Genomic DNA, 19,089 nt, shown 5'->3' with positions numbered 1-19,089 from the left:
TTCAACCAAATGTCCACCATCTGGCTCTTGCCTGTGGAATGTTGTATGGCACCATGCTTGCATATTAAATTCAGTGTCTGCCTGCTTCATTTCATTGTTGATTTTTTTTTTTCAATTGTAGTGATAAAAAAGATCTACTTTTGAGTTAAATCAGCACAGTATTGAAATCTTGACTGATATGTCACACTTTTCAATCTTAAAGTGCAAATAGAAAGTGATCCAAGGTTCACATTATTTTGCATCTTTTTTTTTATGATACGTTTTTTATCTTCACCTAGTCCAGAAATGCTATCATGATGGTTCTTTGCAAATGTAACAATGCAAACTTTCAAAAGAAATCAAACCAAGGGTATCATGACAGTGACATTATTTTAAATAAAAAGATTGAGCGAGGGAAAGAATTGTTTAAAAAAAGAGATAAGAAGATGGAGGATTAGACATATTATTTCCAAAATGTCAAGAGGTAGTCCTCTTTCTGCTACAGCCATAATTCAAATCACATAAAGCCAAAAAATCAAATGATGGATTTATTAATTTTCAGTTATCTCCAGTGCAGTAATAAAATCAGTTAGGTGCCCCAAATATATTAAACACTCAACAGTTATTGCTTCTGTTGATAGTATGTAGTTGAGCAGTGTTTAAAGAGCCACATGGAAAGCTAGAATTTCTCAAGACACAATCACAATGAAATGTATGTTTAAGGCAAAAAAAAGAAAAGAAAAAAAGAGTGGAACAAAACAAATGTGCATGAGAACAGAACAACAACAGAGCTAGTTTATAGCCACTGAAGTACAAACAGCTCAATGCTGGAATTCTACAAAATTAATGAAGTGTAATATTACCTATATTCTATTGAAATACGTCTCAAACATCATTTCGATCCACACAGACTACTGTATACACCTTGTGCCAACTTTCCCATTTCGTCAATATACAGCTTGTTCAGATGAGACTGTGTGGTCTGTTGTATGTGTTTTGAGAGTGTATCCATAAGGTATGCCAACAAGAAAAGGGGAGAGAAATTCTCATGGTCGGACATCCAGGTATTTAGCAGTGGCTGCAGTGAAAACATGATGTATTTTTGAGGTGAAATTATCTACTTTTCTTCCATAATTGGCTTTTAAGTTCCATGAAACTGTCAAATATGGTCCACCTTAACATTTCTGATAGCCACAAGAAATATCATTGATAAATAATAAGTAAAAGAATGGTCAATTGAGGATTTTGAACGCCAATGCCGTGTTGCCTGTATCACCATTACCACATATATTCGTACACTGTATGCTTGTGCATGCACAACATTCACACCGATTCACACTCCAGCTCCATACATGTACTGTACAAGTGAGCTGTTTGTTTTCATTCCAGCTATACCGGAAGTGACGAATGCCTGACCATGAGAATAGACAGAAAAACAGAGTGATGTAGAAAGATAAAGAGACAAAAGAAGAGATAGAAAGAGAGAGAAAAAGATGAGGTTCAAAACTTGTTTCAGAGACAACCACAAAGTGCACATGTGTCAACTTGTCTCTCACAGATAGATCAAGAGAAATACTGTAAAAGTAGAAATTTTCGTGATGTTGAAATTTTCGCACAACCAGAAACTAGCGCGAAAATGAAAGCACGCGAATATTTTTGCTTGCCATATTGTATTCAAGTAGTTGATGTGTTGATTCCATGGAATTAAAAACATGCGAAACTTATCTCACCCGGATGAACACGAAAAATTACTCCCACGAAAATATCCACTTTTACAGTAGGTGTGAAAAGGAGTGAAGAATTAGAAAAACTTTCTCATCTGTTCCAATTCAGTATACAGTTCGACCTCGATTATCCGGCCATGTCGGGACCGGCGCTCATCCGGATAAGCGAATTGGCCGGATATGGGAGACACAATGTTAATGTATATAGCTGCCGTCCAAGCTGCCGTCCCAGTGCACTGGCAGCTAGGCAGGTAGCGTACCCCGCAATGGTGGTGCTGACTGCTTACTTTTACGATGATAATGTGGTGTGAATTTATGTTAGTTCTGTCGGGAATATTGTAGGTAAATCTTGTGAGTTTCGTAGAAATTTCAATTGAGTTCAAAGTCACTGTTTTTTCTCAATTTTTGGATGAAAAAAAAAAGTCCTTCACTGCGTGAACGCGTCCGGATAATAGAGATTTCCGTATAATGGAGGTCGAACTGTATTTGATATCCCCCTCTAATTTCTCACCATCACTGACACTTTTCAAGACTTCACCCCATACCATGCGCCCCCCCGTCAAAGACCTGTCTTTATTGTTCTATCGATGCATTTCACCCCCGTTGCCGTAACATTTAACATTAATCTGTCGAACTCATCTCACTAAACATGGCCACAATCATGCATTAATTTGAGAATGCCATTATGAAACTCCAGTCCATGCAAGCCTGTTTCATTTGCTTGTTGATTGTCACCAAGCCATTTGATTCATCATTTTGATTTGTCAATGTTTTAGTTTCATTTTCCATGTTTTTAGTATCTTGTTTAATAGTTTGTGACTTGATGAGATTGCCTCCGGTTTAGCATGGGAGTGCACATTTTTTTTTTTTTTTTTACTTTGATAATTTCCAACCACATCTTTTTGCCAGTGCCCACTCGTTTTATCATCCATCTGTTCTATGTTTCACGCCATTTGACTGCAACTCTCAATTATTTGCCTGTATTCAGTGCTCGACATTGTCTGTAAATTTCCCTAATTAACACCAAGAATTATCCAGTTGTGATTTGTGCTTATAACCGAAGTGACTTTACTGCAGGAGAATAACGTATTAAAGTGTTGGTATTTCACACAGCAAAGACTCTTATCAGGGTGTTTTGGGCTGTAATCAAATCTATGAATGCTTGTTTTAGGTGATTCAACTGTCTATGAAATTTCTGCATCTGTTCTGTATCTCAAAAAAGAAGAAGAGAATAGTTCAGGTTATGCATGAAATCTGAATACTGGTAGATTATAAAATTCCCATTGACCATTACCCTGTAGACCATTATAATGCTACCATTTGAATTAAAAAGATATATATATTAATTTTTCCTTCTGGGGACTGAGTAATGATCTTTTCCATTCATCTGTACATATTCTATGCATTTCAATACTTTGAATCCAGTTTGCATGAAATTAGTTGTTGCTAAGCCATGCAAGTTAGGGGGCATACATTGTGGTTGTTATCAACAAGCTTTGTTATCTATCATAAAGTATGCATAAAATTTGAACAATTTAGTAAACTTCACTCCACTCTCGGCACATACATCACAAGTTAGAGCATACATGCTTGCGTCATTCTACATCTTTGAAATACAGACATTCTTCCGTCGCCTCCACTTTAAATGTAAAGGAGCTGAAGTCTTGCCTGTTTTGGAGTGTGATTAAGTGCTGCTCATTTTGGAGTAAAATAACTGTGTGATTTTAGCTCTGTCAAATTAAATTTTCTCTGTGAGTTTAACTCTTTGTAAAGTGAATTCAGGTCTTTCACAGAGTGAATATATGGGAGCTATACCGCCATACATTTACATTTATGGAGTAATGTGTCATATGCAGGCAGATCAAATGGTTCAAATTGTAGTGAACTTTGAGCTTTCAAACACATGAAAATATGCTTCATAAATGTAGACCCACACTTGCAAAGAAAATTGACAAAAAACACTAACAAGTAATTTTGAGGACCTATCAAAATACTCGGGGGAAGGTTGTAATTGTAATCATGTTCTGAGGGACAGTAAGAGATTATCCTTTCTGAGTTCTGTATTCTATTACAACAAACTCGTTTATACCCCTCTAACTTTGGAGGGGGAGTTTTTTATGATATTTATTTGCAACACCATAGTTGACCTGGGCTGCAAAATGTGACCTACCCACAACTCACTGATATTTAAACTAATTCAGATATGGAAAGTAGTTTTATGGTGGCACAAATCCAAGTGGCTGTGCAATTGTGTATTCAGTCATATTTTATAGTCTATCACTATATGTCATGTTATGTTATGTTAAGGGCATTGCAACACAACAGAAATGTAATGTGATGGATAATGTAATGAGAATGTAGTTGTAGGTTAGGAGGAAATTCTTTACTGCTAATAACAACATCCTCACCTTGTTTTATTTGCATAGTATGGTATCCATCTATATTGCAGTGAAAACTTAAATTCAACAATTTCTGTTTTAAAATCTAAGGTGTGTTTTTAATGAAACTTCTATCATTGTATTTCATTTTGAAAGCCAACGTGAATTGAGTGTGGAAACTGCAGTTTGAGTGGTCTCATTGTATCAACAGTTGTTTACTTTATGAGCGAGATAAATTTGAATACATGCTTTTAGCTGTACCAAACTTTAATACCAGCACAAGGTGCTTGGGATGCAAATTAGACCTATATTATGGAAAGATATGAGCTGGTATGAGGAGGGGGGGGGGGGGGAGGGGGATTTCTGTGTATGAAAGCTTTTGTGTCCAGACATTTTATGTTTTGAGAGTCATAGTTGAAGCGATGTTTTTGGTGGTGAATGTAATGTGCCATTGCTTTTAATTTCCATCACTGAAAGAGAAGAGGCATCATCTGCTAGAGAAAATTTGATTTGGTATTATGCGTGAATGTTGCAAAGTAAAATGTGTGGTATTTCTGTGATCTCACCACTTGGAAGATGAGATAACTATCAAGACTATAGAATTCTCCCAGAACCATCAGCCTAAGCATATATCTATGACTGGTCATGAACAAGTTTGTGATCCTAACAATAACTTGTCATGTTGCTGTCCACTGCTGTACTCCTTCCGTCCCCTTGCCCCCCTATAATAGTGTCCCCCCCCCCCCTTCTTCCCTGTTTAAAACCTCTTGATTAAAAGGTAGCATCCTAACCTACCAGTAGAAGCAGCCCAAAATCTATCCTTCCCTTTTCGTGGAATCTAGTGTTCGGTCATTAATTCATGTCTTTCAGAGCTGACGCAACACCATTCGTATAATCTCATGTTACATCATACCGAGCTTTTAGAGACATCCGTTTCAATATAGTGTGTGTTAATGGTCAACAAGTACAGTACTGGTATTGTATTTGTACTTAATCGTTACAGAGATATAAGATATTGAATACCTTGATGACATGTATGTGTCCTGTGAGGTTGAGGTTGAGCACAATCAGGGTGGATCATTTACAATAAGCGTCTGTGTGTGTGTGTGTGTGTGTGTGTGTGTGTGTGAGCGTGGGTGTTTGTATTTGCATGTGTATGTGTGTTTGTGTGTGTGGGTGTGCTCATTGTTGCAGGGTATATGACAGTTAGGTCTGTGATTGTTACTGTCCAAATGTAGCATGATGTTACTTTCATGTTGTGAACATCTACTACAAACTCATGTATCTGTTGCATGACTCTTCCATTACTTAATATGTGACCCTCAACACCATGGAAGCTTTACTAAGTTTGCCGAATGATATTTTGATTTTTAATTCCAAATTCTTCAGGGTCTGTGCTTTCCAATAATTAACATAATTTGTCCCATAGTTTATATCTATGTCAACCCACCATAGAAAAGTTGGGAAGTTTGGCAACCAGACAACCTGGGTTGAGGGAAAATCAACTCCAAAATTCTTGAATTTATGGTTAGAATGGAAATTAAGTTTAAGATACTGTCAAGTATGTAAGCATTCAACGTTATAGGCAATTAAACTGAACAGGTCAGCTCAAAACGTTCCTATACCATGCTTGCTAAAAATGCAAAGGTTTTAATTTCAAAATGTTCTTTGAACTTGAATTTCCTATCAGCAGTGACGAGAAGTAATTCTGAAATGTTCATTGCAGTTTTTAAAGATAAATAAAAGTTATTTTTCTTCAGCCAAATCACCCCAATTTTGTAACTTTTTTCAGCTCCAGTGTCTGCAAATTTATCAGAGTATCATGGTGCTGGGTCACATTACACATGTTGCTACCCTTGGCTATATTGAGTGTTTCTGCTCTATTATGTACACCAGTCTTGTATGGTGTATCAAATGGATGTGCGTCTCTAGTAAATACTAACAGCATGAAATATGTTCAGCACTTTTTAGCTCTGCACTTTTACTTCAATATATTCCAAGCTTACAGAGAGTTACATTATATTTTATATACCAGTCAGTTGTGATGAATGTATGGAATGTTACTCCAGCATGCAAATGGCCCATACATAAAAAAGTCAACCAGCACTTATGTGTGTATACCCACTGCATGGTATTCAACGTTCACCAAAATTGGTATTGGTATGTAAATTTTCTACCAATGCCATTAGAATGGTATAACACATAGAATTTACAAAATACTATCATTTCTATTTTTAATACATTGTATAAAAAGGAAACTGCATCAACATTCTACTGGACTACATGTTCCCTTGTTCTGAACTTAAATGCATTCCATTTTGCATTTGACCTTAATAAATATTGAAAAAATAAAACATATGAAAGGTGTAGAAGTTTTGATAAAATCAAACATAAAAGCAGAATCATGGAATGTCAAACTTCCATGTGTTTTTATAAGACAGTAATATTGGCAGCAATCACACATGTAAATATGCTTGAAAAGTTGAATCATTTACATTGCCTGACAGTTCAACCATTGGTTATTTAAATATTTTGTGAAAATCATATCTTTACTTTTTGATTTAGAGCAATTGTAAATACATTCACTTTCAAAGTCATCTATGCTGCCAAGTCATTTAGAACTTTACAATAATTTGGATTAAAGGATGCATATCGATTTCTACCTCTTACCTCGCCCTCCGCAGAAAAAGAAGAAATTGTGTGTAAATTTATTTGTGTGACAGTGAGAGACTTTGTAAGGTGATGACATTACAAAATGTACCTCATCTAATTTGCATAAATTATGTGACTGGCACAGATATCACTGTCTCTAAACTTCCAACATTCCAGGACCTATTTTCATGCAACTTCTATCATCTTGTTTTAATGTGGCTACCTACTCCTCCAATCATTGAAGGCAACTTAAACTTGGGGTAGCATGTTAGGTTGGCTATTAATGTTTGTTCACATGATCCATGAACATATTTTTGAATAAAGCTGTATATAATTAAGATGGGTGGGGGGGGGGGGGGGGGGGGGGAGGAGGAGGAGGAGGAACATTTCTAATGGGGTGATAGTGATACACAAATACAATTTCTGCTGCGAGTTGATGTGTGAGTTTTTGAGACAGATTGTGCAGCTTCACATACGTTTTTGTACAAAACTCTTCAAAATACTTAATTTTATAGTAAATAGGACTAATCCAGCGATACTGGACCAAGTGACACGTACATACTACCCTCTTTTATTATTTTTTATTTAGGGTCTAATCTTATTGTATTTACAAATGTATGCTGATGAGTTTTGCATATTTATGTAAGATCCATACAGCTTGTAGCATGTATTTATCAATAGGATATTACAATTATTATGTAGTATGGAATTATGTTCAAGGTAAGATTAATGTGTGTGTGAAAAAAATTATCTACTTACTGAAGCTCAATATGAATTTCTCAGATTATCAAGTTTATCAGCATGCATAAGTGTTGGAACAGCATCATAATTATAGCACTTTATATTCTGATGTAACTGCAATGGCTTTTCATCATTACATTTTTGAATGTATGAATGTGCATGGCAAAATGCATGACGTAGATGGAAGTATGAGTGCTGTCTTTAATATGTGACCCTGCACCTCAAAACAAACAAAAAGTCGCCAGACATGAATTTTTAGTTAAGACCATATTCTGAAAGAGCATACTTCAAGCTTTAAAATGATGTATAACTCAAATCAAATGGACTCTCCTAACCTATCTAAATATCGGAAAGAAAGCACAAACTCAGGGAAAGTACGAACTGAGAAAAGAGGCTCTGAAGTACAGTGTCTATTCAAGCGCTTAATCTTTACCAAACCGTGCTGGCTGTGCGATGAATGGGACAAAAAACAGGAAGTAAACCACCAGAGTAACAACAATGAAGGGATTATCAGATTAAACTGAAATTGAGCATGCCTCATTAACACATTCTGTCCATAATTAATGCCAACTTTCAAAGCAGTAGCACTATCCTGTCAAAACCTATTAGAGTTGAAAGTGAAGAGTGTGGACAAGGTTTTTCAGAAATGAAAAAGGGATTCTAAAGACACACCTAATCACACTATTCTACCAAAAATGGTCGAGATAAACAGCTAAAAAAACACACTTTCCTGCCCGTTTTATGATACCAAATTTTAGCATAATGTAAAAGAAGACCCGCTCTTTCAGAAAATATGAAAAAGTCAAGTTCGGCTAGGTTTACCCATTTCACTTATTTTCAGTCCTCACGCAAAATCGGTGCATGCGACTTTATGTTCGTTTTGAGGTGCACGGTCACATATAATTATGTGAAATTGTCATAAGTTTGCCCCTTGTATGAAGTATATCATATACATTATATTTCCTTTGCATTCATTCCAAGCATGTTTTTTTTTTATTTGTGTGTGATATTACCAACAAGTTTTTTTTCCTTCTTGTAAGGAAGATGTAGTCATGTGATACCACTTGATAATTTGTTACCGATTGATTACTTTATCGCACCAATTTGAAAGCACTTTATACGTGTAATTCACTTGTGGACAATCCTTTACTAGCAAGCCCCAGAGAATCAAAATCATTCTGGTACATAAATATACAGTGCACCTCAACTAAGACTGTTGGCATGATTGTGTAAAGTGCATAATCAATTTGTAAATGCCATTGCTTAAAACTATGGTCGCATGATGCAGACATAAAGAATAACCTTAACCCATTGAGGATGGGCTGATTTTGCTACAACGTGCAATTTCCATAGACAGTGGCCCAAGTGAACTTGTAACTTGTCTCCAACAGGTTATCTGTTATTACAACATATCAAAATGATTTATTTATTTATTTATTTTTTATCAAGTTTCTCGTTGAAGTCTGTGATAACCCCTGAAATTGCCTCACTGGCCAAAATCAGCGTAGTTCTATGTGCTTGGAAATTGGTGTGTGGTTCAAATAACTGGCAATGATTCAATAGTTTATCTGTGCTTCAACAAGATTTGTCCTGGTTTGTGAAATCGTACTGGGTAAATTTGAATATTTGTACATAAACAGTTACATTTTGCTTTTTTTGATTAAATATGTTTCTGTAACTAGACATTTAATGACTACTAAATGAATCATTGGTTTTAAGGTTACATTGTAGGAACAAACAGTAAAGTTGATTTTAATTCATATTATAGGCAATATTTGCAGATCTGTTACAAAATGTAAAGAATGATTTTGAATTTAAGGTTAGGAAAGTACAATAAAGTTGATTTACATACATCCTGTACTAAGTTAGATTTGCAGATCTATTAGAACAATTTAGGAATGATTTCTTAATATGAAGAAATGTTTGTATCTCATAAAAAACAAACATGTTCTAATTGACTTTATGAATGTTGCAATTCACAAAGAGAGAAATTAATTTTAGGGTTTATATTGTTTCATACTGGCTTTTGGTAGGAATTGCGAATTTCTATGAAACCTTTTGTTTTAGTAAAAAATAATAAAAAGACATTAGCCAAATACCTTGAAACTTTTTTTTTTTTACTTAATCATGCAATATTTGTCACATACAGTACACTTGTTTAAGGCTGTCCTTGACAAATATTGCATTAGTTTACACAATCAAGAAAAGATATGTTTAAGGGTTCCGCAATAATTCCTTGTTTCAACATGAAAGAGTGGCCCATGTAATCTGGCACTTGAATTACATTTGAATTGATATATTTATTATGAGTTACTGTATTTAGCAATGCAAGAATGGGGGAGGGAAACATTTTTTTTTTTTTGGATATGTGGTTGCTTAATGGGAAAAATGAAATTTGCCAAAATTTCTTCAAAGATATCCAGATCCATGAAATTGAACTTGATGAAGTAGTGATTCTATGATATCTGCAATACCAATGATAAAAGTCACATTTCGGACAACCAGATATTCAACTCAGATAAGTTTTGTAGACATGGTAATACAAACATTCTAAGGGATTGGGTAGGTAGTGGGTATGAAAACAGAGACCTGCAAAGTGACTCTCATCTTGTTAGAACTGTAAAGTCGTGGATGTGGTATTGTCAGGATTCTTAAGGTTTTGTTGGCCTTATTTGTTTTCAACCTCGCTCCAGCTGAACTATCTGTCTGATCCCCCCAACGTTGACTTCTTAGAGGTGGAATTCACAACGGATGAGAAGTTAGAAGTGAGTACATTTGAAAAAGATGTAAACTACTGTAAACATATTGTGTATATTATATTTTGTGGTGTTTTCTAGCCACATAATTGATATTTTGTGAAAATATTGCCTTCCGTAGCACAGATATCATCTTTAGGATGGGAAATCAATTACTATTCCCAAGTAAAGGATAATAGATATTTCTCATTATATCATCGCAATTCTTGATCCGGAATTCAACCACTTACAAAATCGTCATTGTCTTGCAAAAGTCCAAATTTGCCAAATATTGTACTCACAAAATATATGGCATATCTAGTAGTTGACCAAGATCTAAGTTTGAAATGAACCAGAACATATAATTTTTGCTGTGAGATGAAGGAATGTTATAATTCTTTTCTACTCTTCAATTAAAGTTTTGTAGTTAAGTTTGATATTCTACTGTTATATTTGATAGATCTAAATAGTGCATTATAGGAAGTTGCCATTTTCTGCATTCTTTGCGTGAGCTAAAGTGTGTTAATCTATCGGTGATATCTTTCAGAGAATATATTTCAGTACATTGATGTCAAGATTAAGCATTCATGTTCAAATTTGCTACACTGTAGGAGCATTTTCCTTTAGATAAAAGTTAAGGAAAGAGAAAAGCTATATTCCGGTATAAGAATTCACCCAAATTACTGGTAGTGTGTGTTTGTTAGAAAGAATTTAACATTTACTCTTGAGTCCAGATATCAGTGATAAAGCACTGCTTTCATAGTCATATTTCCCGATTTAGATTTTCGAAATAAGTAAGGAGAAAAAGTATATATATGTTACTGCTGAAATAACGACTTGTCAATTAATACCCTATCAATTTTCCATCATAAGCAGCTCTAGATGTGTCGATGCTCAAGGCTCTGTAAGAATATGCCACTCCAGAAGATAACATAGATTGGCTTCCAGCTTTCACGGCAAACAATAGTACCCTTATGAAGTTAAATCTGCAGAGATATTTGGGATCCCATGACTTCTGTTTTGGAATGGTCTAAGGTCAAAGTGAAACTAACTATGCCTCGGATGAATGCGAAGTTTGCAGTGCAGGTAGTTTTGAATCTGGTGCAAGTAGTTTTAAATCTGATGCTGTCGAGATGATGCTCACTGATACCGGTGTCATCGTTGTCTCTTGTATCTTTGCAGCTGAGGAGGAGCATGATTGACAGGCAGAACGGCACTGTCACCTTTGAGACTCCCCTTATGTCCAGAGATGAGGTGAGAAAGAAAGATGAGATATTCCCTTTGGTAATGACGAAGGAAGTTACATCTGAAATTCGTTGGTGCACATACTCACTGTATAAGCTGTTATTTTTTGTGAGGGTTTGCCATAATTTTCACCAATTTCGCAAATCACAGTTGGACTGCAAATTTAACAACATGTGAAAATGTCACCATGCACTATAAAGGTAATGGTAAGGTTATGAAGGCCTTTTTGTCAGTTCGTGAAAACAACATCTCTCGAAAATGTCTGTGACCTCGTGAAAATATCTATACACAAAAATAACAGCGTATACAGTATATATGTATAATGATATTGATATAGCGGTATTTGTTTTTCTCCGTGTCCTCATTTTTTTCTTTAATCCAAGCAAAGTGTCACCCAGTGCATAAGTCATAGTAAAACTAGTGATGAGTTGGGAATTATATTGATCAGTTTGTAAAGACACCGTGAAGATATTCATCATGTAAAACTGAAAGTCACCTCTGCCAATGCTTGATCACTCCGTAATGATATCATCCTGTGACTAGTTGTTATAGTTTTTAATGCAAGGCCACAAATCAGAGTAAATGTGCTATGATGATAATACAAAAGAAGACAACACACTGTCTATGAGCAGGGCTTGATAATAGCAGTGGTCTGATGGTGGCCCAGGCCACTAAAATTTGATGTTGGGCCACCAAATTTTTAAAAAGGTTACTTTTTGCTGGCCCGATGGGACAACTAGGATTCAAAATAGATTGTTACATTTTCTTTTGCTTTGGGCTACCACATATTTTTTTTTTTTTGGCCCCCAAGATTTCAGATTAGAAAATCTTAAGTGGCCGGATCAGACCACGAGAGAAAAAAGTTGGTGTTGACCACTGCTATAAGTATCACTGAATTGATAACACTGGGATGTAACATCAACATTAGAATGAAGATATTGGAAAGTTTGTGATGTTTTATGTTGACTGAAATATGTTTTAAGTCATCTGTAAAGCTGTGAAAACCCTATTCTGTACTCAGATTGACTCATATTCTTGACTATTTCTTATGAGCTTTCCTCTTACTTTTTTTTTTTTAACAGCGCTACATGCAGTATGTAAACATGACCTACTCCTACACGTTTATTGATAACACCACATTCAGGTAAGCTGATTTCCATTTTTTGTTTATATTAATTTTCAGGCAGCAGCTTTAGGAACCTGAGAGAAATGAAAAAATGAACTAGTGATTGTACTTTTACACATACAAACAATGTACAGCTGTATGCGTAGTTCCACTGAATAAGGATGAAAAGCTATAAAGCTGTGTAGCGATTGCACAGTCTCTGTGCATAGGGCCTCCTGTACTGTGCTGTGTATAACGATTATGCGTACGTTATTAATTTTCTATATATACGGGACATTTCATTTTCCACGGAAGGGGGGGGGGGAATTATGCTTCAACTCAGCTGAGAGTGTTATCTCATGTACATTTCATACTTGAATCTAATTTTGCGGGACATTTTCATACTGAATAGCTTACTGACTCTCAGGCACTAATTTTCCTTTCTTGACTGTGGATGTTATGAAACATAACACAACAAACAAAGTAAAACTGAAGTGGTCCTTGTAAAAGGCAGGTTCCCCCTTTTATTAGGACCTCTTTGTTTTTGGATATCTCAGGCATTTGAAAAAACAATTTTCATCAAATAAACTTTGAATTCCTTCTAGAATTTTGTGCTCTTTCATATTTTATAAGAACTTTCTCATTATCTCTCAAAAATGTGGGAAACCTGAAGCCCCATCTCAACCAAAACTATACAGTTTGTCCCCCCCCCCCAAAAAAAAAAATACAATCAGATTTTTGCACTGATGACTACCAATATGATTAAACTGTCTGAATGCTACTTCAAGGTCATAAACTATAACATCGTTAGCTATATTTTGCAGAAAACCCCATTCAATTTGGTTCAGTGGTCACAGAGAAATGTGGATCGTTGTAAGTTATATTATGGGTCTGATTCTTCCAAGTTTAGCACATGGATGCTCTCGGAGCTGAATAATGTGTTAACACAATGGACATTCCTGACATGCTCTACAAAACTCCTCATCTCTTTGACCACTGAAGCAAATTGGATGGGGTTTTCTGTAAGATGTCAGTAATAAGTTATAGTTTCGTACCCTGAAATTGTATTTGGATTGATTCACTATGTTTAAAGTTATCATTGCGGAGGGTTTCATTGTATTTTTTTTTTTTTTTTTTTGGGGGGGGGGGACATAAGGTACCATCCCTTTATAAAGGGAAGTGGCATTTCACTGTGATAATGAACCTGATTGACTCTGTTCTTTCCGTAGTGTTGCCATTGCTCAGCCAAGCTTTGATCTCAAGCAATACAGAGTGAAGTCACTGACCAAGTCTGATGGTAAGTCTGCTGATCATACAATTTGTATTAAAGGGAGGTGAATGAACACTGGAAGAAAAAAAAAACAAGCAAGCAAAATGAGCACACTTGCAGTGATGTCAAATGTCAGGCCATCATTGTTTATTCAAGTTTGATATCAGTTATCATTCATTAAAGCAGGTTCAAACATGTTAAAAGACATATATATTCAGTTTTATTGCCAGGAGATAAAATGATATTCACAGGCCACAACATGTTGAATGGGGGGGGGGGGGGGGGAGGGGATGGGGATGGGAGCAGATGACAGACCCAAACAAGTCCAGGCCCACCATAGGTGTGTCTTCATCAGCCAGAGTTTTCAAAATAGCACGCTATTTTGCGGTTGGGAAAATATCCCGAAGTCAAATTAGCCCGCTATTTGTGCGGTAAAGACGCAAATAGCGTGCTATTTGGTCGGGAAAATATCCCAAGAAATCTTGGGCTAGTTTGTGAATTAGCGTGCTAATTCGTGAACTAGCGCGCTATTTTGGGTGTGTCTCCATCAGCCCAAAATTTTTTTGATCCCTCCACGCTTCCGGTTAGCCAACTGACTGTGGGGAATTATTGGAAAGCGCATAAACAAGCTAGTGACTGTGTACAGACACGCAAGGTGTATTCAATGATCGCACGTGAGTACTAGGCCTACTGTTGTTGACATCTTCTTAAAACTCCGTACCGTGCATGCTGGCTGTTTCATCCTTGTTTGTACTTCATCTTCTGGTCCACTCTACCTGAGCTGAAGATTCTTGCAGATTGTGTGTATTTATGACGCGTTTAAACTCTGCAAATCGTTAATTTCATTAGATGTCTCACTGGAGAGAAGAAAGAGTAGCATTATCCCCGTAGAGAGAGTATGCTGTACTGCTCACCTCCCTGGTTGTAGTATCGTACATACAGTGATATAGGAGATTTTGCACGGGGAAATCCACTTTTGAACCGCAAGCTAAGCAGAGTAATGATGCAAAGTACGCATGTGTCAAATTTCGGGCTAATTTCCCCAAGCGAGCTGTTCGAGCTGATGAAGACGCACATTCGCAGTATTGGGCTATTTTCCAAGACCGCAAAATATCCCACTAGTTTGAACTTCGGGCTGATAAAGACATGCCACATCTTACTCCTGGTTTGGTCCTGGGGCAGTGGCAGGTGTCTGGTGTGTCTGTGTTGGGGGGGGGGGGGGGGAGAGCTGGAGTGTCAAAAGTTAGGGTTTTAGTGCATGTGCTGTTAAAAAAATTTTAAGATATCAAGTATGGTTTTGTAAAGTCGATAATTGTCTCATCATTTTTGTATTTTGTTTTATTTTGTAGCCAGAAGTGATGGAGTATCCACCAAATTATTGCATTTAGCAGCATTTTTGCAAAATGTAGTCAGGGTGACTCCTGACCTTGTGAGAGATTGGTCAATGATGGCAGCATAACATGTATTTTTTTTTTTCTCATGATAATAGTAATATTGATGATAATGATGATGAAAACGAAGATGGTGATGATGATAATTGTACTTAATCCTATTCTTATCTTCTGTGTTATCAGTGCTGTCACAGTTATTGTTCCAAAACTTTGTTTTGTTTCCCCCTAAAGCCACACAAGACTTACAATACATCCAGGAAAACAGTGAAACATTTTTCCTGATTGCACCTTGGTGAGTCTTTGCTAATGGCAACTTTTGATTCATGTGTGTGTATGGCAGTGTTTGTGTCTGTGAAGTACTACATGCATGCAGGACCATGTTTTTGAGTGTATGCATGTGTTTCACAAATCAGAAAATCAATGTTATGTTGTGAATTTTTTAGGTTGTCACAATGAGGTCACATTTGATTGACCCAAAGTGATTACCCAGCTCAAAAACCTGCAAAAAGTCACAGATTAGGATTTTTTATAATAAGAAATAATGATAATAAGGTCTTATTTACCCAGGGTAGCCACTTCAGTATTGCCACTGCTCTACCAGAGGGCACTGACATCGTTATTACCCTAGTGTTGCCAGGTACCCATTTACACACCTAGGTCGAGAGGGACATGGTGGGTAAAAACATATCTTGTCCAAGGACGTAAGCACTGGGCGAGATTCAAACTTCTGTCCTCCGATTAGGAGTCGGGAGTCTTATCCACTATGCCACAGCGCCCCCTTTGTAATGGACCATGATAATTCTGTCATTTTGGTTGACTGACTCAAATTTTCCATGTTTGGGTTTTACCTGGGAGCTTGAGTAGTCTTTTCTGTACCAAAATTGAGATATTAGCAGTTTTTCTGGACCCAACAACACAATATTTTTGTGTACTTAATACAAGGATGACAGAACCCCTTATTTCAAAAAAGAAATTGTTTAAAACTGGAAATACTCTTGAGTAAATATATTAATGAATGCACTTTCAAGGTTATTCAGTAGATCCAGGGGTTGGGCAGGGATCCAGGTGGGAGGGGGCAATTTTTTACTTTCAGGTTTTTTTTTTTTTTTTTTTTTTTTTTTTTTTTTTTTTTTTTTTTTAATTGCATAGTTGAATGTCTAAAAACAGTGTGCTTGGCAGGCATTTTACCAATGTGATTGAATATGCATATGGACACCATGCCCCTACAGAAGCCCTCAAAGCTGCCCCCAAGTTTGCTATGTTCTCTGGTAGTAGTCTTATAGAATGCGTGGAAGATGAACGTGGGATACTCGGGTGAACGCAAGACCCCTTGGTCTCTAGTTGATTAATATAGCCAGTTTTGATAAGTAATCGTGTGCATGAATTCGGAGTTTAAGTGAAGAAAATACTTGTCATCATTTCAGGGTATTCTGTGAGGAGTTGCAGGATGGAGAAGGTGACATACCGACTGAAAATATTTCCAATGTAATCCGGATTAATATTGGACAAGCAGCAGGCTCATCTGTACCCAGTACTGATAAGATACAACTGCCAAATTGTGAGTTGCTCATGATTTCTTACCTGATTTTCTCTCTGTGCCAAGTTCCCTTGCTTGCCCATCTTGTGGTGTACACATATCCTCACTATTTTTTCCTGTCATGACAGGTATAAACTTGAGAAGAAGAAAGTACACGCTTTACATCAAATTATCTGAGAGTTTTGACGTAGTTGTAAATACTTGGAATCTTGCAAGCCTTGGGGTGGGGGGGGGGGGGGGGGGGGAGTGGGTGGGTTCATAGTTCAAGTAATCATTCAGAGTTCCAGAACTGGCATACTTTTGTGCATGTTATACCAAGCAGTGATTCTTCTTCCTTTTTTTTAATGTTTGATTTGTATGTTATAACACAATTTTGTAATTTGCATTGAAATGGAAGTTCTGGGCCCCGTTGCTAGAAACTCTGCGTTTAAACGCAACTTGCAACTGTTTGTCACTGGCCAATCAAAATCATTGTTGCATGCATGTCTTCTTAATAGGGCAGACCCTGAGCAAATCAGAATGGTTGTTTCAAAATTAGCAATTATTTGCAATTGATTGCAACTTTCTTGCAACGGGGCCCTGGTCCCATAATTGTAATCTATATAAAGTCTTTACTTACTTCATTCGTTCGGCTGTTATGACATTTTTATATAATGAAAGAAAGCTGCCAGTCCCTAGGACTTGGTTATAATGGGAGAGGCCTGTATGTGGGATATGGGGTCTAGGGCAGTTACCCCCTCGGCAATTACACCGGACCCTTCCCCTGGCCCTAATCCTAATCCTAATCCTGAACCTAGTCCTAACCCTAACCTAAACTCCTAACCCCTAAACCTAACCCTTACCCTATTCTTTACTCTAACCTTACCACTAACCAGTATTTAGCTGGAGAGTAATTGCCCTCTGGGGGTAATTGCCCAGCTATGGGGATATACTGTACATGCACTTCAAGGGTTGAGGGTTATTCATGTTTCAACCATCTATGGTATGAAAGGGTCAGTATTGGAACCTGTCCGTTCGTGATAAAATTCATTTCATCGAGTAATCCATCCTCTCGGCTGAGCAGATATGTTGACCATTTTGTGCATGCTGTGCTCGCTGCTTTGATATTTCCTTTTCATAGGTGATGATGACATGGTGAACAAACTGCTTATAGACGGAAAGATCACGTCCAACTTGGCTGATGAGTGGGCGAAGCAAGAATCTACCATGGTGGAGTGAGTCTTTTTTTTTCCTTGTTCTGCGTGCATCTACTCATACAGAGGCTACTCTGTTTTCTTTGCTGGATGGGATGGGAAGGGATAGCAAACAAATACTGTATACACCGAATATTTTGCGAGGTTCTTATTTTCGCAAATTTTGCTTGTCAGGTGCTAGTCGCAAATTTAAAAGCATGTGAAAATATCAACTCTGATCCCGACATAAATGTGATGAATGCAGACTTCTCCATTCAGTACTGGACTCCACAATCACAGATTTAACCACTTGTGAAATTGTCGTGAAGTCCCAATTCGCAAAAAAAATTAAATGGTGTATACAGCATATACCATGCACTGAGAGGCTGTAGTTGTTAATTTATTGATTCCTAGGTGACAGTAATAGCAACCCTGAAGAAAAGAGTGCAGTTTTGTCATCAAGGGATCTATAATTTCACTTAGTGGCTCAAAATAGTGCTTGATATATTTGTTTTTACTACATCCTTTCAACAAATCTCAATAGAAAACAGATACTGTAAAAGTGGAAATTTTTGCGGTGTTGAAATTTTCATGCATTTTGCACAACCAGGAGCTAGCAGGAAAATAAAAGCACGTGAATATTTTTGCGCGCCATATGTTCCAGTACTTGATGTCTTAAATGATTCCACGGAATTAAAAACATGTGAAAGTCTTCTTACACGGCCAAGCGTGAAAAATTAAGCGCGTGAAAATATCCACTTTTACAGCAGTAAGCTTGCTAGAATAAAAAATGTTCATAAAATCTATTGCAGGACAGACAAAAAGTCTGCTGAGATGGGCATGAATTACAAAGCAGTCTGTGAGGCCGATGTCTCTAGCAATTTCGTACGCATGCTGTCAGAAAAAAAAAGAAGAGAAAACAATGATCGATCATGTATCTGTGGCGCAATTATATGGTATCGTGCACTATACCATGAATGTTATGTTATATTACATTTTTCTTCATTGGCATTATATTGTCACATTATAGCAATGTTATGTATGGCCACCACATGACTATGTAGGCCAGTCACTGAAGAGGATTTCAATAATGAAGAATATTAATGGAAATCATTGTATGAGATATGGCCACATGAATATGTGCATTAATTCGTATGTGT

General features: G+C 36.7%; 1 protein-coding gene across 4 annotated transcripts in view; it reads left to right on the top strand.

Moving 5' to 3' along the window:
• The window catches only part of LOC139709221 (voltage-dependent calcium channel subunit alpha-2/delta-1-like), a 131,308-nt gene that overhangs the window by 81,436 nt on the left and 30,783 nt on the right, over positions 1-19,089 (top strand). For all 4 annotated transcript variants that reach the window (XM_071621177.1, XM_071621176.1, XM_071621175.1 and 1 more), the window contains 7 exons: positions 10,168-10,239; positions 11,392-11,463; positions 12,537-12,598; positions 13,789-13,856; positions 15,452-15,512; positions 16,645-16,778; positions 17,878-17,971. In XM_071621177.1, coding sequence (XP_071477278.1) covers positions 10,168-10,239; positions 11,392-11,463; positions 12,537-12,598; positions 13,789-13,856; positions 15,452-15,512; positions 16,645-16,778; positions 17,878-17,971 — 563 coding nt within the window. The remainder of the gene's footprint in view (positions 1-10,167; positions 10,240-11,391; positions 11,464-12,536; positions 12,599-13,788; positions 13,857-15,451; positions 15,513-16,644; positions 16,779-17,877; positions 17,972-19,089) is intronic.

This window comes from Diadema antillarum, unplaced genomic scaffold, assembly GCF_040938485.1.
Source record: "Diadema antillarum isolate AM-2024a unplaced genomic scaffold, OU_Dant_1.0 seq00001416_RagTag, whole genome shotgun sequence".
NCBI lineage: Eukaryota > Metazoa > Echinodermata > Echinoidea > Diadematoida > Diadematidae > Diadema > Diadema antillarum.
Note: the sequence above shows the minus strand (reverse complement) of the source record. Positions and strands in the feature narration are given on the sequence as shown.